The 22,040-nt window shown below is 36.2% G+C and overlaps 1 protein-coding gene across 1 annotated transcript in view; it reads left to right on the forward strand.

The window, feature by feature from the left end:
* The window catches only part of ABCC9 (ATP binding cassette subfamily C member 9), a 152,504-nt gene that overhangs the window by 19,908 nt on the left and 110,556 nt on the right, over positions 1 to 22,040 (forward strand). The window contains 6 exon segments of the mRNA XM_033222695.1: positions 13,829 to 13,995; positions 15,002 to 15,244; positions 17,194 to 17,257; positions 17,260 to 17,387; positions 19,608 to 19,760; positions 20,273 to 20,428. Coding sequence (XP_033078586.1) covers positions 13,829 to 13,995; positions 15,002 to 15,244; positions 17,194 to 17,257; positions 17,260 to 17,387; positions 19,608 to 19,760; positions 20,273 to 20,428 — 911 coding nt within the window.

Consider the following 22,040-nt stretch of genomic DNA (forward strand, 5'->3'; position numbering starts at 1 on the left):
AGTTTCTTTTGCTGTGCAAAAGCTCTTTAGTTTAACTAGATCCCATTTGTCAATTTTGGCTTTTGCTGCCATTGCTTTTGGTGTTTTAGACATGAAGTCCTTGCCCATGCCTATGTCCTGAATGGTACTACCTAGATTTTCTTCTAGGGTTTTTATGGTATTAGGTCTAACATTTAAGTCTCTAATCCATCTTGAATTAATCTTCGTATAAGGGGTAAGGAAAGGATCCAGTTTCAGCTTTCTACTTATGGCTAGCCAATTTTCCCAGCACCATTTATTAAATAGGGAATCCTTTCCCCATTTCTTGTTTCTCTCAGGTTTGTCAAAGATCAGATGGCTGTAGATGTGTGGTATTATTTCTGAGGACTCTGTTCTGTTCCATTGGTCTATATCTCTGTTGTGGTACCAGTACCATGCTGTTTTGGTTACTGTAGCCTTGTAGTATAGCTTGAAGTCAGGTAGCGTGACACCTCCAGCTTTGTCCTTTTGACTTAGGATTGTCGTGGCAATGCGGGCTCTTTTTTGGTTCCATATGAACTTTAAAGCAGTTCTTTCCAATTCTGTGAAGAAAGTCATTGGTAGCTTGATGGGGATGGCATTGAATCTATAAATCACCTTGAGCAGTATGGCCATTTTCACGATATTGATTCTTCCTATCCATGAGCATGGTATGTTCTTCCATTTGTTTGTGTCCTCTTTGATTTCACTGAGCAGTGGTTTGTAGTTCTCCTTGTAGAGGTCCTTTACATCTCTTGTAAGCTGGATTCCTAGGTATTTTATTCTCTTTGAAGCAATTGTGAATGGAAGTTCATTCCTGATTTGGCTCTCTGCTTGTCTGTTACTGGTGTATAAGAATGCTTGTGATTTTTGCACATTAATTTTGTATCCTGAGACTTTGCTGAAGTTGCTTATCAGCTTAAGGAGATTTTGGGCTGAGACGATGGGGTTTTCTAAATATACAATCATGTCATCTGCAAACAGGGACAATTTGACTTCTTCTTTTCCTAACTGGATACCCTTGATTTCTTTCTCTTGCCTGATTGCCCTAGCCAGAACTTCCAACACTATGTTGAATAGGAGTGGTGAGAGAGGGCATCCCTGTCTTGTGCCAGTTTTCAAAGGGAATTTTTCCAGTTTTTGCCCATTCAGTATGATATTAGCTGTGGGTTTGTCATAAATAGCTCTTATTATTTTGAGGTACATTGCATCAATACCGAATTTCTTGAGCGTTTTTAGCATAAAGGGCTGTTGAATTTTGTCAAAAGCCTTTTCTGCATCTATTGAGATAATCATGTGGTTCTTGTCTTTGGTTCTGTTTATATGCTGGATTACGTTTATTGATTTGCGAATGTTGAACCAGCCTTGCATCCCAGGGATGAAGCCCACTTGATCATGGTGGATAAGCTTTTTGATGTGCTGCTGAATCCGGTTTGCCAGTATTTTATTGAGAATTTTTGCATCGATGTTCATCAGGGATATTGGTCTAAAATTCTCTTTTTTTGTTGTGTCTCTGCCAGGCTTTGGTATCAGGATGATGTTGGCCTCATAAAAAGAGTTAGGGAGGATTCCCTCTTTTTCTATTGATTGGAATAGTTTCAGAAGGAATGGTACCAGCTCCTCCTTGTACCTCTGGTAGAATTCAGCTGTGAATCCATCTGGTCCTGGACTTTTTTTGGTGGGTAGGCTATTATTGTTGCCTCAATTTCAGAGCCTGCTATTGGTCTATTCAGGGATTCAACTTCTTCCTGGTTTAGTCTTGGGAGAGTGTAAGTGTCCAGGAAATTATCCATTTCTTCTAGATTTTCTAGTTTATTTGCATAGAGGTATTTATAGTATTCTCTGATGGTTGTTTGTATTTCTGTGGGGTCGGTGGTGATATCCCCTTTATCATTTTTTATTGCGTCTATTTGATTCCTCTCTCTTTTCTTCTTTATTAGTCTTGCTAGCGGTCTGTCAATTTTGTTGATCTTTTCAAAAAACCAACTCCTGGATTCATTGATTTTTTGGAGGGTTTTTTGTGTCTCTATCTCCTTCAGTTCTGCTCTGATCTTAGTTATTTCTTGCCTTCTGCTAGCTTTTGAATGTGTTTGCTCTTGCCTCTCTAGTTCTTTTAATTGTGATGTTAGAGTGTCCATTTTAGATCTTTCCTGCTTTCTCTTGTGGGCATTTAGTGCTATAAATTTCCCTCTACACACTGCTTTAAATGTGTCCCAGAGATTCTGGTATGTTGTATCTTTGTTCTCATTGGTTTCAAAGAACATCTTTATTTCTGCTTTCATTTCGTTATGTACCCAGTAGTCATTCAGGAGCAGGTTGTTCAGTTTCCATGTAGTTGAGCGGTTTTGATTGAGTTTCTTAGTCCTGAGTTCTAGTTTGATTGCACTGTGGTCTGAGAGACAGTTTGTTATAATTTCTGTTCTTTGACATTTGCTGAGGAGTGCTTTACTTCCAATTATGTGGTCAATTTTGGAATAAGTGCGATGTGGTGCTGAGAAGAATGTATATTCTGTTGATTTGGGGTGGAGAGTTCTATAGATGTCTATTAGGTCCGCTTGGTGCAGAGATGAGTTCAATTCCTGGATATCCTTGTTAACTTTCTGTCTCGTTGATCTGTCTAATGTTGACAGTGGAGTGTTGAAGTCTCCCATTATTATTGTATGGGAGTCTAAGTCTCTTTGTAGGTCTCTAAGGACTTGCTTTATGAATCTGGGTGCTCCTGTATTGGGTGCATATATATTTAGGAGAGTTAGCTCTTCCTGTTGAATTGATCCCTTTACCATTATGTAATGGCCTTCTTTGTCTCTTTTGATCTTTGATGGTTTAAAGTCTGTTTTATCAGAGACTAGGATTGCAACCCCTGCTTTTTTTTGTTCTCCATTTGCTTGGTAGATCTTCCTCCATCCCTTTATTTTGAGCCTATGTATGTCTCTGCATGTGAGATGGGTCTCCTGAATACAGCAGACTGATGGGTCTTGACTCTTTATCCAGTTTGCCAGTATTTTATTGAGAATTTTTGCATCGATGTTCATCAGGGATATTGGTCTAAAATTCTCTTTTTTTGTTGTGTCTCTGCCAGGCTTTGGTATCAGGATGATGTTGGCCTCATAAAAAGAGTTAGGGAGGATTCCCTCTTTTTCTATTGATTGGAATAGTTTCAGAAGGAATGGTACCAGCTCCTCCTTGTACCTCTGGTAGAATTCAGCTGTGAATCCATCTGGTCCTGGACTTTTTTTCGTGGGTAGGCTATTATTGTTGCCTCGATTTCAGAGCCTGCTATTGGTCTATTCAGGGATTCAACTTCTTCCTGGTTCAGTCTTGGGAGAGTGTAAGTGTCCAGGAAATTATCCATTTCTTCTAGATTTTCTAGTTGATTTGCATAGAGGTATTTATAGTATTCTTTGATGGTTGTTTGTATTTCTGTGGAGTCAGTGGTGATATCCCCTTTATCATTTTTTATTGCGTCTATTTGATTCCTCTCTCTTTTCTTCTTTATTAGTCTTGCTAGCGGTCTGTCAATTTTGTTGATCTTTTCAAAAAACCAACTCCTGGATTCATTGATTTTTTGGAGGGTTTTTTGTGTCTCTATCTCCTTCAGTTCTGCTCTGATCTTAGTTATTTCTTGCCTTCTGCTAGCTTTTGAATGTGTTTGCTCTTGCCTCTCTAGTTCTTTTAATTGTGATGTTAGAGTGTCCATTTTAGATCTTTCCTGCTTTCTCTTGTGGGCATTTAGTGCTCTAAATTTCCCTCTACACACTGCTTTCAATGTGTCCCAGAGATTCTGGTATGTTGTATCTTTGTTCTCATTGGTTTCAAAGAACATCTTTATTTCTGCTTTCATTTCGTTATGTACCCAGTAGTCATTCAGGAGCAGGTTGTTCAGTTTCCATGCAGTTGAGCGGTTTTGATTGAGTTTCTTAGTCCTGAGTTCTACTTTGATTGCACTGTGGTCTGAGAGACAGTTTGTTATAATTTCTGTTCTTTGACATTTGCTGAGGAGTGCTTTACTTCCATTATGTGGTCAATTTTGGAATAAGTGCGATGTGGTGCTGAGAAGAATGTATATTCTGTTGATTTGGGGTGGAGAGTTCTATAGATGTCTATTAGGTCCGCTTGGTGCAGAGATGAGTTCAATTCCTGGATATCCTTGTTAACTTTCTGTCTCGTTGATCTGTCTAATGTTGACAGTGGAGTGTTGAAGTCTCCCATTATTATTGTATGGGAGTCTAAGTCTCTTTGTAGGTCTCTAAGGACTTGCTTTATGAATCTGGGTGCTCCTGTATTGGGTGCATATATATTTAGGAGAGTTAGCTCTTCCTGTTGAATTGATCCCTTTACCATTATGTAATGGCCTTCTTTGTCTCTTTTGATCTTTGATGGTTTAAAGTCTGTTTTATCAGAGACTAGGATTGCAACCCCTGCTTTTTTTTGTTCTCCATTTGCTTGGTATCTTCCTCCATCCCTTTATTTTGAGCCTATGTATGTCTCTGCATGTGAGATGGGTCTCCTGAATACAGCAGACTGATGGGTCTTGACTCTTTTTCCAGTTTGCCAGTCTGTGTCTTTTAATTGGAGCATTTAGTCCATTTACATTTAAGGTTAATATTGTTATGTGTGAACTTGATCCTGTCATTATGATATTAACTGGTTATTTTGCTCGTTAGTTGATGCAGTTTCTTCCTAGCCTCGATGGTCTTTACATTTTGGCATGTTTTTGCAATGGCTGGTACCGGTTGTTCCTTTCCATGTTTAGGGCTTCCTTCAGGGTCTCTTGTAAGGCAGGCCTGGTGGTGACAAAATCTCTAAGCATTTGCTTATCTGTAAAGGATTTTATTTCTCCTTCACTGATGAAACTTAGTTTGGCTGGATATGAAATTCTGGGTTGAAAATTCTTTTCCTTAAGAACGTTGAATATTGGCCCCCACTCTCTTCTGGCTTCTAGAGTTTCTGCCGAGAGATCTGCTGTTAGTCTGATGGGCTTCCCTTTGTGGGTAACCCGACCTTTCTCTCTGGCTGCCCTTAAGATTTTTTCCTTCATTTCAACTTTGGTGAATCTGGCAATTATGTGTCTTGGAGTTGCTCTTCTGGAGGAGTATCTTTGTGGCGTTCTCTGTATTTCCTGAATTTGAATGTTGGCCTGCCCTACTAGGTTGGGGAAGTTCTCCTGGATGATATCCTGAAGAGTGTTTTCCAACTTGGTTCCATTTTCCCCCTCACTTTCAGGCACCCCAATCAGACGTAGATTTGGTCTTTTTACATAATCCCATACTTCTTGCAGGCTTTGTTCATTTCTTTTTCTTCTTTTTTCTTTTGGTTTCTCTTCTCGCTTCATTTCATTCATTTGATCCTCAATCGCTGATACTCTTTCTTCCAGTTGATCGAGTCGGTTACCGAAGCTTGTGCATTTGTCACGTATTTCTCGTGTCATGGTTTTCATCTCTGTCATTTCGTTTATGATCTTCTCTGCATTAATTAGTCTAGCTGTCAATTCTTCCACTCTTTTTTCAAGATTTTTAGTTTCTTTGCGCTGGGTACGTAATTCCTCCTTTAGCTCTGAGAAGTTTGATGGACTGAAGCCTTCTTCTCTCATCTCGTCAAAGTCATTCTCTGACCAGCTTTGATCCGTTGCTGGCGATGGGCTGCACTCCTTTGCAGGGGGAGATGCGCTCTTATTTTTTGAATTTCCAGCTTTTCTGCCCTGCTTCTTCCCCATCTTTGTGGTTTTATCTGTCTCTGGTCTTTGATGATGGTGACGTATTGATGGGGTTTTGGTATAGGTGTCCTTCCTGTTTGGTAGTTTTCCGTCTGACAGTCAGAAGGACGGTCTGTTGGTCTGTTGGAGATTGCTTGAGGTCCACTCCAGACCCTGTTTGCCTGGGTATCAGCAGCAGAGGTTGCAGAAGACAGAATATTGCTGAACAGCGAGTGTACCTGTCTGATTCTTCCTTTGGAAGTTTCCTCTCAGGGGTGACTCCACCCTGTGAGGTGTGGGGTGTCAGACTGCCCCTAGTGGGGGATGTCTCCCAGCTAGCCTACTCAGGGGTCAGGGACCCACCTGAGCAGGCAGTCTGTCCGTTCTCCGATCTCAACCTCCTCGTTGGGAGATCCACGGCTCTCCCCAAAGCTGTCAGACAGAGTCGTTCGCGTCTGCACCGGCCCCCGCTGCTTCCCCTATTGGACTTCAGCTGTGGGCTGTCCCCAGAGGTGGAGTCTACAGAGACAGGCAGGCTTCCTTGAGCTGCTGTGAGCTCCACCCAGTTCGAGCTTCCCAGCAGCTTTGTTTACCTACTTAAGCCTCAGCAATGGCGGGCACCCCTCCCCCAGCCTCGCTGCTGCCTTGCGGATAGATCACCGCAGACTGCTGAGTTAGCAGTGAGGGAGGCTCCGTGGGCGTGAGACCCTCCCGGCCAGGTGTGGGATATATTCTCCTGGTGTGCCTGATTGCTGAAAGCGCACTATTGGGGTGGGAGTTACCGGATTTTCCAGGTGTTGTGTGTCTCAGTTCCCCTGGCTAGGAAAACGGATTCCCTTCCCTCTTGCGCTTGCAGGTGAGGCGATGCCTCGCCCTGCTTCAGCTCTCGCTGGTCAGGCTGCAGCAGCTGACCAGCACCGATTGTCCGGCACTCCCTAGAGAGATGACCCCAGTACCTCAGTTGAAAATGCAGAAATCACCGGTCTTCTGTGTCGCTCGCACTGGGAGTTGGAGACTGGAGCTGTTCCTATTCGGCCATCTTGCTCCGCCCCCCCTCCATCTTAGTTTTGATGCATTTTAAGGTAAGTTGTAGACATTAGTATACTTTACCTCTGAACGCTTCATGCATATCTTTTTGTGAGACAAAATTCACATACATGAAACACAGCGATCTTAATTTGCTAAATGCATGTACCTATATAACCCTATCATGACATAACTATCATCCATGCAAATTTTCTTATACTCAATTTCACCTTTACAGAGGCAATACCTGTTCTGATTTTTACCCCCACCATGGATTAGGTTTGCCTGTTCTAGAATTTCATATAAATTGAATGACACAGTGTAGACTTTTAAGTACGGCTTCTTTTTCTAAGCATGATTTTTTGATGCTCAGCAGTGATGTAGCATAGATCAATATTTTGTTCTTATAATTGCTTTATTTCATTGTATAACTATATCATAGTTTTTCAATCCCTTGTTAATGTCTATTACTGTACTATTTCAAGTACAGTAATATTACTGTACTATTTTCAATCCCTTGTTAATGTCTAAATCTGTACTATTTCCAGGTTTTAGCCTTCATGAGAATAAAAGCTGCTATCAACATTCTTAACGAGCATTTTGTGGCTATATGCATTTGTTTCTCTTAGGTAAATACCTAAGAGTGAAATCTGTGGGTCATAGGATAAGTGGGTAAATGTTCATATTTTAAGAAACTGACATCTTTTCCCAAAATGGTTGTATCGTTTTTTATACTCACTAACAAGGTGTAGGAGTTCCAGTTCCACATGTTCATCATTTGGTGATCTTGGTCTTTCTAATTTAGTCATGCTAGTGGGTGTTTACTGGTAACACATTGTGGTTTTAATTTGCATTTATCTGATGGCTAATTATGTTGAACACTTTTTGATGAGTTTATTGGCCATTTTTTATCTTTGGGATGTGGCTATTCATATCTTTTGCCCATGTTTCATTGGGTTGCACTTTTATTATTGAGTTGTAGGAATATTTTGCACATACTAGATATTAGTAAGTCATCAGTTACATGTTTTGAGAATGTTTTCCTTCTAGTCTGTGGCATACATATTCATTTATTTAATAGGGTCTTTTAATGAGCAGAAGATTTTTAACTTTGATATAGTATAATTTATCATTTCTTCTAGTCCTTAGTTATTGCTTTCTGTGTCTTAAGACATCTTTGTTTTGCCTCTAAATATGTTTTCCTCCTATTCTCCTGTTTGCTTTTAGATGATTTATGGTGTCCATTTTTATTTTTAGGACTATGATTCATTTTAAATTAATTGTGTGTATGATGTAAGGTAGGTGTCAAAGTTCTTCTTTTTTTTTTTTCCAAGTGATTATCAATGTGTTCTAGCATCATTTGTGGGATAGACTTTCCGTTTCTCACAAGATTGCATTGGCACTTCTGTAAAAAAAATTAAATCAAATGACTGTTTAATCTATTTTGGCTCTATTTACTGTTTCTTTGGTGTATTCATAAATTTTTATGCCACTAACGTTTTCTCTTGCTTTGGAGTTCTTGAAGTCATAAATTACAAGTCACACAGCATTTTCTTTGTTTTTCTCCGAAGTTTGCTTTGACTATTCTAGTTCTTTTGGGTTTCTATATACAGTTTAGAATCAGGTTTACAATTTCTCAAAAAAAAAAAAAAAAAGCATTATGGGACCATTATGGGGATTGCATCGAATTTATAAAACAATTTGGGAGATAATTGGTATCTTCACACTATTGGGTTTCACAATGCATTCTTCATTTATTTAGGTCTTTTGTTTCCCTTTGCAATGTTTTGTAGTTTTCAGTGTAGAGGTCTTTCGTGTTTTGTTAACTTCATTTCAAGTATTTTTCTTTGTTTTCCTTCTTTTATTGCATGTGAAATTTATTTCATATTTCATTTTTCAGTTGTTTCTTCCTTTATGTGAAATGCAATTAAATATTGAGTAAAACAACTCTATAGGATGCAAATAACTCTATAGGAAAAAACTAATAATCCAACAAAAAAGGGGCAAAAGATCTGAATAGACATTTGTCAAAAGAAGACATACAAATGGCACTGTTAAAATGCCCTTACTACTCAAAGCAATCTACAGATTTAATGCAATCCCTGTCAAAATACCAATGACATTTTTCACAGAAATAGAAAAAACAATTCTAAAATTTATAGGCAGCCACAAAAGACCTAGAATAGTCAAAGCTATCCTAAGCAAATAGTACAAAAATGGAGGAATCACATTACCTGATTTCATACTACAGAGAAGTAGTAATCAAAATGGCATTGTACTGGCATAAAAACAGACACATAGAGAAATGGAACAGAATATAGAATCCTGAGATAAATCCATACATCTATCGTGAAGTTATTTTTGAAAAAGCGCTAAGAACATACACTGGAGAAAGGACAGTCGCTTCACTAAATGGTTCTGGAAAAACTGGATATCCATATGCGGAAGAACAAAACTAGACTCTTGTCTCTCACCACGTACAAAACCAAAATCAAAATAGATTAAAGACTTAAATCTAAAACCTCAAACTATGAAACTACTACAAGAAAATATTAGGAAACTCTCCAGGACATTGGACTGGGCAAAGATTTCTTGAGCGATACCCCTCAAGCACAGTCAACCAAAGCAAGAATGAAGAAATGGGATCACATCAAGTTAAAAAGCTTCTGCACAGCAAAGGGAGAAGTCAACAAAGTGAAGAGACAATCTACAGAATGGGAGAAAATATTTGCAAACTGCCTATCTGACAAGGGATTAATGAACAGAATATATAAGGAGCTCAAACAACTCTATAGGAACAAAAACTAACAATCCAATAAAAAATGGGCAAAATATCTGAATAGATACTTGTCAAAAGAAGACATACAAATGGCAAACAGGTATATGAAAAGGTACTGAATATCACTGACCATTGGAGAAATGTGTATCAAAACTACAATGAAATATCATCTCACTCCAGTTAAAATGGCTTGTATACAAAAGTCAGGCAATAAGTAACGCTGGCAAGAATGAGGAGAAAAGAAAATCCTTGTACACTATTGGTGAAAACGTAAATTAGTACAACCACTATGAAGAACAGTTTGGAGGTTCCTTAAAAAACAAAAAGTTGAGCCACCATACAATTCAGCAACCCCACTCCTAGGTACATACCCAAAAGAAAGTAAATCAGTATATTGAATAGATATCTGCACTCCCATGTTTATTGCAACACTGTTTACAATAGCTAAGATTTTGAAGCAACCTAAGTGTCCATAAACAGACGAATGGATAAAGAAACTGTGGTACATATACCACAATGGAGTACTATTTAGCCATAAAATAAGAATAAGATCCTGTCATTTGTAACCACATGGATGGAACTTGAGGTCATTGTTTAAGTGAAATAAGACAGGCACAGAAAGACAGACGTCTCATATTTTCACTTATTTGTGGGAGCAAAAAATCAAAACGATTGTACTCATGGGGACAGAGAGTAGAAAGATGGATACCAGAGACTTGGAAGGGTAGTGGGGTGCTGGGACGGGCCAATGGGGATGTTTAATGGAGACAAAAATTAGGAAGAATGAATAAGACCTAGTATTTGATAGCACAACAGGGTGACTACAGTCAATAATAATTTAGTTGTACATTTAAAAAGAACTAAATGGGTACAATTGGATTATTTTTAACAGAAAGGATAAATGCTTGAGATGATCAATGCCATATTTTCTCTGATGTGATTATTACTCATTGCATACCTGTATCAAAACATTTCATGCAACCCATAAATATATACCTACAAATGAAGAATAAAATAAAATAAAATGATTTTCTATATTGACTTTGTATCTTGCAGTCTTAGAAATTCACTTATTACTTTTAGTTATTGCTTTGTACATTTCCTAAAATTTTCTGTGTAAACAAACACGCTATCTGCAAATAGAGACACCTATTTTTTTTCAACCTTCTTTATGCCTTCTTTTTTCTTTTTTCTTTTTTTTCTTGTCATATTGCTATAGCTAAGATGTCCAATAAAATGCCAAATAGACATAAGACTGAAATCCTGTCTGGTTCCTGATTTTAGGGGAAAATGGTCAGTCTTTCATAATTAATTGCAATGTTGGTTATAGGTTTTTCATAGCGGACCTTTATTTGCCTAGTAAGTTTTCTTTTATTTAAAGTTTACTCAGGGTGTGATTAAAGTCTTGAATGGGTGTTGAATTTCATTAAAGTTTTTTCCTATATCCATTAGGAAAATTGTATTTCTGTTAGTGTGCTAAATTGCATTGATCTATTTTTCAAATAAAGTAACAATGCATTTCTGAGAAGAACCACACATAGTCATAATATATTATGCCAGCTTGGTATAACTATATTTTATTTGTTAAAGCTTTTTACATCTATGCAATGAATATTCATCTGTTATTTTCTTGTAATTCCTTTTTTCAGGCTTATACATGCTGCATTAAACTGCCTTCATAAAATGAGTTGGAAAGTGTTTTCTATTTTTCTGAAAGACTTTTTATAAGGTTAATTTTATCTCTTTCTTAAATGTTGAATAGAAATCACTAGTGAAGTCGTCTGGACCTGGGATTTGGACTAAGGGAGGATTTAAAATTATAAAATTATTTCTGTATTAGACAAAGTGTTATATCTAATACTTTTTTATATCTAGTAAAATTTTAGGTCTAAATTTTATTATAATTTAGTAAATATGTTGTCTAATTTCCTTAGTGACTATATAGACTTTTCAGAGTATCTACTTCTTTTTATGTTAGTTTTCATAAGGTACATTTTTAAGTAATTTTCCATTTCATGTAAGTTTTTGGATACATTGTCACAATGTTATTCATGATATTTCCTGATTCTCCTTTTAAAGTACGTAGGGTATGTACGGATAGTGCCTCTTTCATTCCTAGTATTGGTTTTTGTGTTCTTCTTTTCTTGAACTGTCTAGCTAGGGACTTATCAATTGTATTAGTCTTTTCAAAGAATGACATTGAGTTTGTTCATTTTATCAATTGTTCATTTTTCTATTTTATTGCTTTCTATTCATCTCTACTGTTTTCATCTTTTTTTGGTCCTTTTTTTCTTTCCTGAGCTTCTAAGGTCAATATGCATTTTCAAACCTTATATTGTAAAATGAATATGTAAAGCTATAAATTTTCCTCTGAGTCTTATTTTAGTTGTACTTCTTGAATTTTAAATGTGTAGTACTTTTATTGTAGTTAATGTATTTTAATATTATCTGACTTCTTTAGTGATTTCTTCTTTAACATGTGGATTATTAGTAATGTGTTGTTTAATTTCCAAATATTTAGAAACTTTTAGATATCTTACTGCATGAAAAGATCAAAGGTTACTTCCTTATCTCTGTGCCTGATGTTCCTGCCCTTTATGACTCTGTTGCCTTGAGTGTGAGTAGGACCTGTGCCTGGGTTCCAGCCAATAGCGTATGGCATGGAGGAAGGTCTCAAATCAGTAGAGTCTTTATTGAGCCAGCAGACCCAGTCAATACCTAGAACCTGGTGAGAACCTGGAGCAGAGAACCCAGCCTCATGAGAGCCTGGAATAGAGAACCCAATTGACCCTGACTCAAAGTCCTGAATCCTAGAAACTGTGAGATAATAAATGTGTGCAGTTTTAAGCTGCTCAGTTTGTTATAGTTTGTTAAGTAGCAATAGAAAATCAATAGTCTGACTATTCTTGATTTTTTAAATTTAATTTTATTGTGGTCAGAAAATATACTCTATATGATTTCTGTTATTTCAAATTCATTTCTCTTTATTTTCTGACTAAACATATAATTTATACCAGTACCATATTCAGTTAATAAGAAGGTACAATCTGAAGATGTTAGAAGTATTTTTAGAGTACCAAATCTCAAATAGTTTTATAAATATCAAATAGTATGAGGTGTGTTTTATAGTGTTCTAATACATCTTCTAAATCTTCATTGGTCATATGCCTATTTTTAAGTGTATCTTTCTAAAATCTGGACCCTTTTATTATTATTAAAAGTCTTTTTTATTTCCGATAACAATTGTCTTGAAGTTGGCTTTGTTTTATATTAATATAACCACTCCAAGTTTCTTATGCTTAATTGCTTTAATTGTATATCTTTCCCATCTACTTATTTTTAATCTACTCTTTCTAATACTTAAGGTGAATCTCTTTAGATAGCACATAATTTGGTCTTTTTTTTTTAATGAATCCATTCTGACTCTACATTTAAGCTAAAAGAAGATATACATTGAGTTCATATGCCAATGTTCAGTATTTTTCACTAATGAAGTGATCACTTATCTTTTCTGGTTCTGATAAATGTTGTCCAAGCTGGATTGTCTTACATGTGTCTTAGATTTCTTCTTTCTTAGACCATATTCATTTGTACTGACATTTATTCAAAGTGCAAAGTAGATTGTATCCTTGCCAAAATATTTCTAGGAAAGTCTCTGCTTCTATCTCATATCGGCTGCAAAATGTTGGTTGTAGTTCTGTGGCAGTGTAATCCTCACTTTTCTGATCCGAGTACTTGACCTCTCAGTTTGCTCTATAGGATCATTGTTCTTTGTGCTATGTGAATGGGCGTGGTGTTTTAAACCATTTGACTAAGAAAAGTCACTTACTACTTGAATAAGAATCTGTCAGGCATAAACTCAATTACACAGATACATGAATTCCATGATAATTCCAGGATAATATCATGAAACACATCCTTGGGTTTGCAACACACCTATGATGTCGGTTACACAGATACCAACTTGTGACTTATTCATATAATTAAGGCTCTTTGAAAACAAGACCAGAAGATAAAGCTGCTTTTTAAAATTTATAGACTTACAGGTACATTTTGAAGAATCTAGTTTATCCTATTGTATATCTCTTTACATCCTCCCATCTATTGTGTATGGTCAGGGTGGAAGCACTCAACATTTTGAACTTATTACTCCTTCAATTCAAAACTCTAGAAGTACACTAAATCATATATGTTGTTTTCTTACCAAGTAAAACCATGTGGAAATATCGTACATAAAATTGCCTTTGTTATTTAAAAGCGTCATAATTACATTCAAATGCTAGTGAAGTTTAAGAAAAGATTGCATCTTTCTCTTTTTGTCTTTTTCTTTTCAGCCCTATTCCTGTATTGGGTAATGGCTTTTATTACCAAAACAATAAAATTGGTTAAATACTGTCAGTCTGGTTTGGACATATCAAACCTGCGTTTCTGCATCACAGGCATGATGGTCATCTTGAATGGGCTCTTGATGGCTGTGGAGATCAACGTCATTCGAGTGAGGGTATGTAGCTAATGGCTTTTGTTTAGTTATTTGGATTCAAGACCCCAATATAAAAGATTACAGTTAGCCAGAAATCATTAGTATTTACAAGGATGAATACATGTATTTGATTTATATAATATAAAAATAAAGTTGAACTAATCACTAAATTCAGGCCATCAGTGTTTCAGAAATCTCAGTGTGACCCTAGAAACTATTTATTCATTCACAAATCTTGATTGATCAAATGCCTGCTATGTGTCAGATATTATGCTCAGTTACAGAAGAAATTGTTTTGAGGAGAAAGTTCAATCATCCGTGATTGGTCTCAAAGCACCCCTGGGTTAAGCAAAATATTCAGAAATTTAAAACTGAAAAGAAAACAGTGTAATCCAGTTTGCCCATTTCACTGATGAAGAAACATGTAGAGATAGCTTTGGTTATATATCCAAAGTAATATGGTCAAGACCCATACCTGGTTTGTAATTGCAAATCGATTATACTTTTCACCACTTAATACTGTCAGTTATGTTGTGTGAGATACTAGAGATAGATTTTCCAGTACTCATTTTTTATCAGAGAACTTTGAACTTGATCAGTGAGTAGAAAGATATATGCTGCAATGAATGTGGAGAGTAGTCAGTTAACATCAGGAAACCATAGATCAAGAGACTCAATAATGGTGTTAACACATTTTAATATCTAAACAATGTAAAAACCTTCATTTGGTTGACCCTATCATAGGATATCATGAAACATTGACTCTTAGTAAAAACTATCTTTTAAAAGGTTAACTGATCTTTCAGAATTGACCTCAAGAGGATTACATGCAAAATTCTGGCATTAACTAGTTAATCTAGTCACAACAGAAGGAAGTATCTCAAAGAATATTTCAGAAAGGGATGGAAGGAGGCTTTAAAATACAAATTTTGGTCAAATGAAAATGTAGAAAAGGTTGAAATTTTACTTTTAATATGTGGAAAATAATTGGACTAATTGTTAAACTGTGGAATTTTTCTTGCCACAGAGATACGTATTCTTCATGAATCCTCAGAAAGTAAAGCCTCCTGAAGACCTCCAGGATCTGGGAGTGAGATTTCTTCAACCATTTGTGAATTTACTGTCAAAAGCAACATACTGGTGGATGAACACACTTATTATAACTGCTCATAAAAAGCCTATTGATCTGAAGGCAATTGGAAAATTGCCAATAGCAATGAGAGCAGTAACAAATTATGTTTGCCTGAAAGATGCATATGAAGAACAAAAGGTAATTTAGCATCTGTCTTCTATGTGCTTAATTACAGAGAATGGTCCTATTGGCATGAACCCAGGAGGCAGAGCTTGCAGTGAGCCGAGATTGGGCCACTGCAGTCCAGCCTGGGTGACAGAGCAAGACTCCATCTCAAAAAAATATATATATATACACACACACACGTATACACACATATACATGTATACACATATATACATACATACACATATATACATACATATATACACATACATACATATACACACACACACATATATACACACATATATACCCACATATATATACACACTCATATATATATAAAGACACAAAGTTTAGGCCAGGCGCAATGGCTCAAGCCTGTAGTCCCAACAGTTTAGGAGGCCGAGGCAGGTGGATCACTTAAGCTCAGGAGTTTGAGACCAGCCTGACCAACATGGAGAAACCCCATCTCTACTAAAAATACAAAAATTAGCTGGGCATGGTGGCACATGCCTGTAATTCCAGCTACTGGGAGGCTGAGGCAGGAGAATTGCTTGAACCCGGGAGGTGGAAGTTGTGGCAAGCCGAGATCGCACCACTGCACTCCAGCCTGGGCAACAAGAGTGAAATTCTGTCTAAAAATAAAATAAAATAAAATAAAATAAAAAATAAAAATAAAATGACACAAAGCTTAAATCATATCTATGGTAAAGGGGAAGCAGATTTCCTTCATCTGTTTTCCTCTGTACTTTTGAATCATGTTAATTGGGGCTGGAAGACTGCAAATATCATTGCCATTTAAAATATTAGGATTCTCAACCACACTGGAAGGAAATAGAGTATGGTAAAACAGCTCACGAGTTTTTGGCTGTTCTCAATCAAGATCAACAAAGCATTTATGGTAAATGATGAAAATAATCTCCGTTTTGTGTCAGAAATACGTGTTATGAGATTAAATGGCAGGAAAAGGTTACAACAAATGAATCTGAGTCATTTCTCTGGTTTCACCTCTGGGAAAAGTATTGCATAAAATTTTTAAAACTGCTAAAGTAAAGATGTTTGCAGTCTTGCCTAAGCATCGCTTAATTTTTCTGAGTTCTCTTTACAAGAGAGATTAGCTTGAACTTGGTGTGTTAATGTCTACATAAACTTTGGAAAACAAACCATTTATTTTAACAGGGGGTTGCATTGGGAACGTAGTTGAACTCTACTCCAGTGAGTTGACTTCCTTCTCACAGTGAAAAAACTTTATCTACCTCCTCCCTAAGTTTTAATTACGATGATTGCTCAGGTCTTAAAATAGTATTTACAACAAACAACTGTAGCTGTGTGAAGCCGAGTTGACTTAAGTATAAATGATGTTCTTCATTTTGCATGTCTTTGAGGAATACCTAGGAAACACAAATCTACCATAATTTTTTAAAGTATTGACTACCATTCAGGGAGATAAGAAATACCATGGAGAAGAAACAACTTGAAATTGGGATAATCTGTTTTGTTTAGTTTGCAATCATCGGATAGGCAAACCTCTGGTAATCTAGTAACTCCAGAAATCTAGGTTACTAGATTAGATCTAGTAACCTAGATCTTTGTGCTTTACTCTTTTGCTTGCTATGTAATGTTATTTGGCAGTTTTCATGACAAATATACATTTACCAAATCAAAGAAAAGTGAAAATGAATTAAGCTTTAAGGATCCCGTGTCATCCTTTGATAACTAAAATAATAGAGTCTTAGAAAAACTGTCTTGTTTACTTCTCATTCTCTCTATTTTATTAAAATGCATTCAGTAGCTACTATTTGCATAGAAGGCAAGGATACAGAATTATGCATGCTGTGTTGAAAGGCACACATTAACATCAATTTTTAAACCCTTAAAATATTTTTGAAGTATAAGAAGGAATTTCCATACTTGAGATTAGTTACTGCTCTAAGCAGTTTTATTTTGTTACATCTGTTTTTTTTTTTTTTTTTTTTTTCCAGAAAAAAGTTGCGGATCATCCAAATCGGACTCCATCTATATGGCTTGCAATGTACAGAGCTTTTGGCGACCAATTCTACTTAGTAGCACATTCCGCTATCTGGCTGACTTACTGGGTTTTGCTGGACCTCTTTGTATTTCTGGAATAGTTCAGCGTGTGAATGAAACCCAGAATAGGACAAACAACACAACTGGAGTAAGTTCCTGGTGCTTTTCAAAGGAAACATATTATTGGTGGATTTCATTGTAATTGTCACTTTTTATTAATGCAGTTTTATGAGTTGTTCAAATAGGCTCTTTTTTCAGAGAATTGAATGCTTTTTAAAGGAAAGAAAACAGTAATTTTCCTTTTAGAAAAAAATCACGTGTTTATGTATTTATTCATTGAATGAATCTGCCAAACAAAATTATTCTCAGATTCAGAGGCTGTAAACATTTAGCAAGCGTTTACTGTGTGCCAGAAATTTTGTGTAGAAATTGCACATTGATTGTTTTATTTAATTTTTATAGCAATCCTTTAAAGAATTTTTTTTTTTTTTTTTTTTTTTGTTGAGACGGAGTCTCGCTCTGTCGCCCAGGCTGGAGTGCAGTGGCCGGATCTCAGCTCACTGCAAGCTCCGCCTCCCGGGTTGACGCCATTCTCTCGCCTCAGCCTCCCGAGTAGCTGGGACCACAGGCGCCCGCCATCTCGCCCGGCTAATTTTTTGTATTTTTTTAGTAGAGACGGGGTTTCACCGTGTTAGCCAGGATGGTCTCGATCTCCTGACCTCGTGATTCGCCCGTCTCGGCCTCCCAAAGTGCTGGGATTACAGGCTTGAGCCACCGCGCCCGGCCTAAAGAATTTTTTTACATGAGAGCTGGCTGAGTCACTTCTTTAGAGGCCTATGACCAATAACACTAGAAATGTGGTTTGTAATATTGTACATTTCTCTTTTCTTATATAATAAAAACCACCACCCTGTTTCACAATGATCAGGGCAAGTCACATTGTGATATTTTATTAGATATTATGTTATTATATTGGGGCTAATAGTATAAAATACTATGTGTTTACTATCATAAATACGTAATTTTTATTTTCTATTTTTGGTAAAGACTGCATTGTGAACTTCCTAGTTTCTTTCCAAGATAAGCATTGATTTTCGTAGTTCCACAGATGAAAACTATCGCCAGATGAATCCATTTTCCTTTTCTATTCTCTCAATGTGATTTCCTGCCATCTTTCCATCACCTATTAAAATGTTATGCAATATGAGAACTGACATTAAATGTTGCCTCTTCAGTGAGGCCTTTTCTGATCGTCCTAGTTGGAATTTGACCCCCGTTGACAGTCCCTTAACACACTCTTTTTATGTTGGCACTTACTGAAGCCTATTACTTAGAGATATGCTTATCTACCTAGGTTGTAAGCTTATGAAACAATTACGGTGAGCCATTCATATTTGTGTTCACAATGCTTAGCCCAGATCCTTGCACACATTATAAATGAAATGAACCAGGTATTTTCACCACTAATACACTTTGGTGATTTGTCTCTACTAGCCTAATTACATACAGATATCTAAATTCCACAGAGTTTATCCATTACCCTTCGCCCTTGCACACATCAGTCCGATGTTTTGCTGAGAAGGAATAGGACTTGTACATTTGTATATATTCCCACGAAAAAAGAGGAAGGGACCAGAAGTAAAATTCTACTAGGTCTAAATCATAGAAAATAAAGAGTGTCCAAACTGATATAATGTACTTAGTTAAATGTTATCTTTCCTTCTTTTCTAACAAACAAGTTACCATATGCTATTGTTACAAACAAAAATCAATTTTGGATATCCTTAGGCTGAATTCAGTCATATTCCTACTAAAACAAAATTTTGTAAGTCATGTTTTGTTACTGGTAGTGTTGCATGAGTGATATAGACAAATTACCTATTTTACAATTTGCTATTTATTTTATTAGTATAAATTAAGATATCTGAAAATCAGAAAAAGGCAACTGAGTAGAATTATTTTAAACTAATAAGGCTACCAAAACTGTATATTTGTTCCATTGGTCTTGCTGACCAGCTATCAATTTTGTAGCTTCTACTTCCAAATTAGAGTGTAAACTAACTTGCCTTTTTATTTACTGCTTACCATTTTACTAAAGTTGGATATACCTTTGCAGGAAATGCATTCTAATTTTTTTAAATACGTTTTACCTTTTTTTCTTCAATTAGGCATTTCCGTCACTCATTAATCAGGGATTTTATGGATTTGTATTGTATTTCACTGGTTTGCATTGTATTTCACTGCTGTGTTATACATACACTGAATTTTTATATTTAAATATTATGCATCTTATAGTAAATGCAAACTGTACACCTGGTCTATGAAAAGATGAGTTTTAATTTGTCACATTTTTTTCTTTTGGGACAAGATTTCAGAAACCCTTTCATCAAAGGAATTTCTTGAAAACGCTTATGTTCTAGCAGTTCTTCTCTTCTTGGCTCTTATTCTGCAAAGGACATTTTTGCAGGCTTCCTACTATGTAACCATAGAGACTGGCATTAACCTCCGTGGAGCTCTGCTGGTATGTAAAGGCTGTGAATAGAATTTGTTTCCTAAGAATGCTATATACCATTCAGTGATCAGAATAATAATAGCTTCGGTTTTCTTTCTTCATTCCATTTTCATTTTGGTATTACAACAACAACGTTTCTATGATCTACTTAATGAAAGAAACACAGCTAATTAATAAACCTGTTGAATTAAAAATAACTTTAAAATAATGTGAAGAAAAACTTTTTGAAATCTTACAATTACTTACCTTTTTCTGTTTGTTCTAGAGCTTATGCTTAAAGTTTAATGCTTATTTTTACTATATCACTAGAAAAAAAATAAGTCTGTATTTTGTTGAAATAAGTATACTGAAATAGAAATAACTATAGTGGTCGATTTAAGAAGATGACCTTATAGAATTTTTCTTTTCTTTTTTTTTCAAAAAAATTAAATGTTTGTTATTTATTTTCAATGAAAATAATCATAGTGTCAGTTTTAAACGTAGAGCTTTATGTACTCTTTTTTTTTTTTTTTTTTTGGTAGGCCATGATTTATAATAAAATCCTTAGGCTCTCTACGTCTAACTTATCCATGGGGGAGATGACTCTGGGACAGATCAACAACTTAGTTGCCATTGAAACTAATCAACTCATGTGGTTTTTGTTCCTGTGTCCCAATCTATGGGCTATGCCTGTTCAGGTAAGTAGATCAATATAAGTATGATTTTTGTTTGCAGAGGAAATAAAAAAAAAACAGTAACGCATTTAGCTCCATAAAAGGTGGCTAGTTTTTGAATGTGCAAATATTACACTCTTTTATAGAAAAGGAAGCTGAGACTCAGAAATGTTATAGCATAGGTTAAGAAAGAGAAATTAGAAATTATACTGCTTGGGTTCAAATATCTGCCCTGCCCCTCATTTACACAAGGGCTTAACTCCTCAAAGCCCTAGTTTTCTTAACTGTAAATGAGAATAATAATAGTATCTTTGTCGTACAGTTGTGGGAATTGTCAAGGTTAAATAGGTTAATAGGTCTATAGCATCTAGCGAGTGCTCAGCATTTCCTGGGAATCCAGTAATTGTTAGTTGTTAGTATTATCGCCTCGACTCATGTAAGTCACAGAGCCATGGTTTGACCCCCGTTTTTTTTTTGGCAAGCTCTCTTATAGCATTTCTAAACGAGAGCAATTGCTTTAATCAATCCCATAGTTTCAATAGTTAGTATATTGCAGAATGACAAACTCTATAAAATGGTAGGAACAGTGACAAACTGGAGTGCTATTTAGCTATTTCCTATGTAAAATAACATTTTAGTTAAAGACACATGTTTTCTTCTTCCCCTAATGAGCTAAAAATGGCAAAAGAAATATACTCAGTTTTTAGGCCAGGTGCAGTGGCTCACGCCTGTAATCCCAGCACTTTGGGAGGCCAAGGTGGGAGGATCACCTAAGGTTGGGAGTTGGAGACCAGCCTGAGCAACATGAAGAAACCAAGTCTCTACTGAAAATACAAAAAATTAGCTGGATGTGGTGGCGTATGCCTATAATCCCAGCTACTCGGGAGGCTGAGGCAGGAGAATCGCTTGAACCTGGGAGGCGGAGATTGTAGTGAGCCGAAATTGCGCCATTGCACTCTAGCCTGGGAGACAGAGCAAGAATCTATCTCAAAAAAAAAAAAAAGAAATATACTCAGGTTTTTCTTTTGTATAAGCTGGACATTTTTAATTATCTCAAGTGTTGCATTCTGTAGATGAAGCTCAAGCACTAGATCTTATTTGATACAATCTGTCATCTAAGTCCCTGTGTCTCACATTTATTAAAGTGCATAAAGTAATAAAGAAGATGCTAATTTTTAACTTATTGCTTGCCTTTTCAGTTTTTAATAGAAAACCAAGGCAAATAAAAGTGTGTAGTATGCACAGTGCTTGGCACAGAGTAGGATTTAAGATGTACTTTGTCTCATTGTATCAAAATGTACTTATATAAAGGTGGATTAGGTAGCTGCCTAGGTGGTATTATTTCAAGTGCACCAAAAATCTCTGAATGGTTGCATCATGGATGACCTTAAGGAATTTTTTGTTTTTATTGGATTTCCCAAACTACCTAATTAGCTAGGCAGTAAATGTGACATTGCCCCCAGAAAGCTGCTATTATGCTATTACCATTAGCATATAGGCATAAATGATATACTTGAACTGCATGGATACAGTTCATTAATTGATGTTTTGAGCGGTGATAAATCAGAGAGAGAGAGGATAGGAAAGCAGGGGTAAATTCTGAGTTTTAAAGGAAAAAGGGCCGGGCGCGGTGGCT

Source organism: Trachypithecus francoisi, unplaced genomic scaffold (assembly GCF_009764315.1).
Source record: "Trachypithecus francoisi isolate TF-2019V2 unplaced genomic scaffold, Tfra_2.0 Lachesis_group11, whole genome shotgun sequence".
NCBI lineage: Eukaryota > Metazoa > Chordata > Mammalia > Primates > Cercopithecidae > Trachypithecus > Trachypithecus francoisi.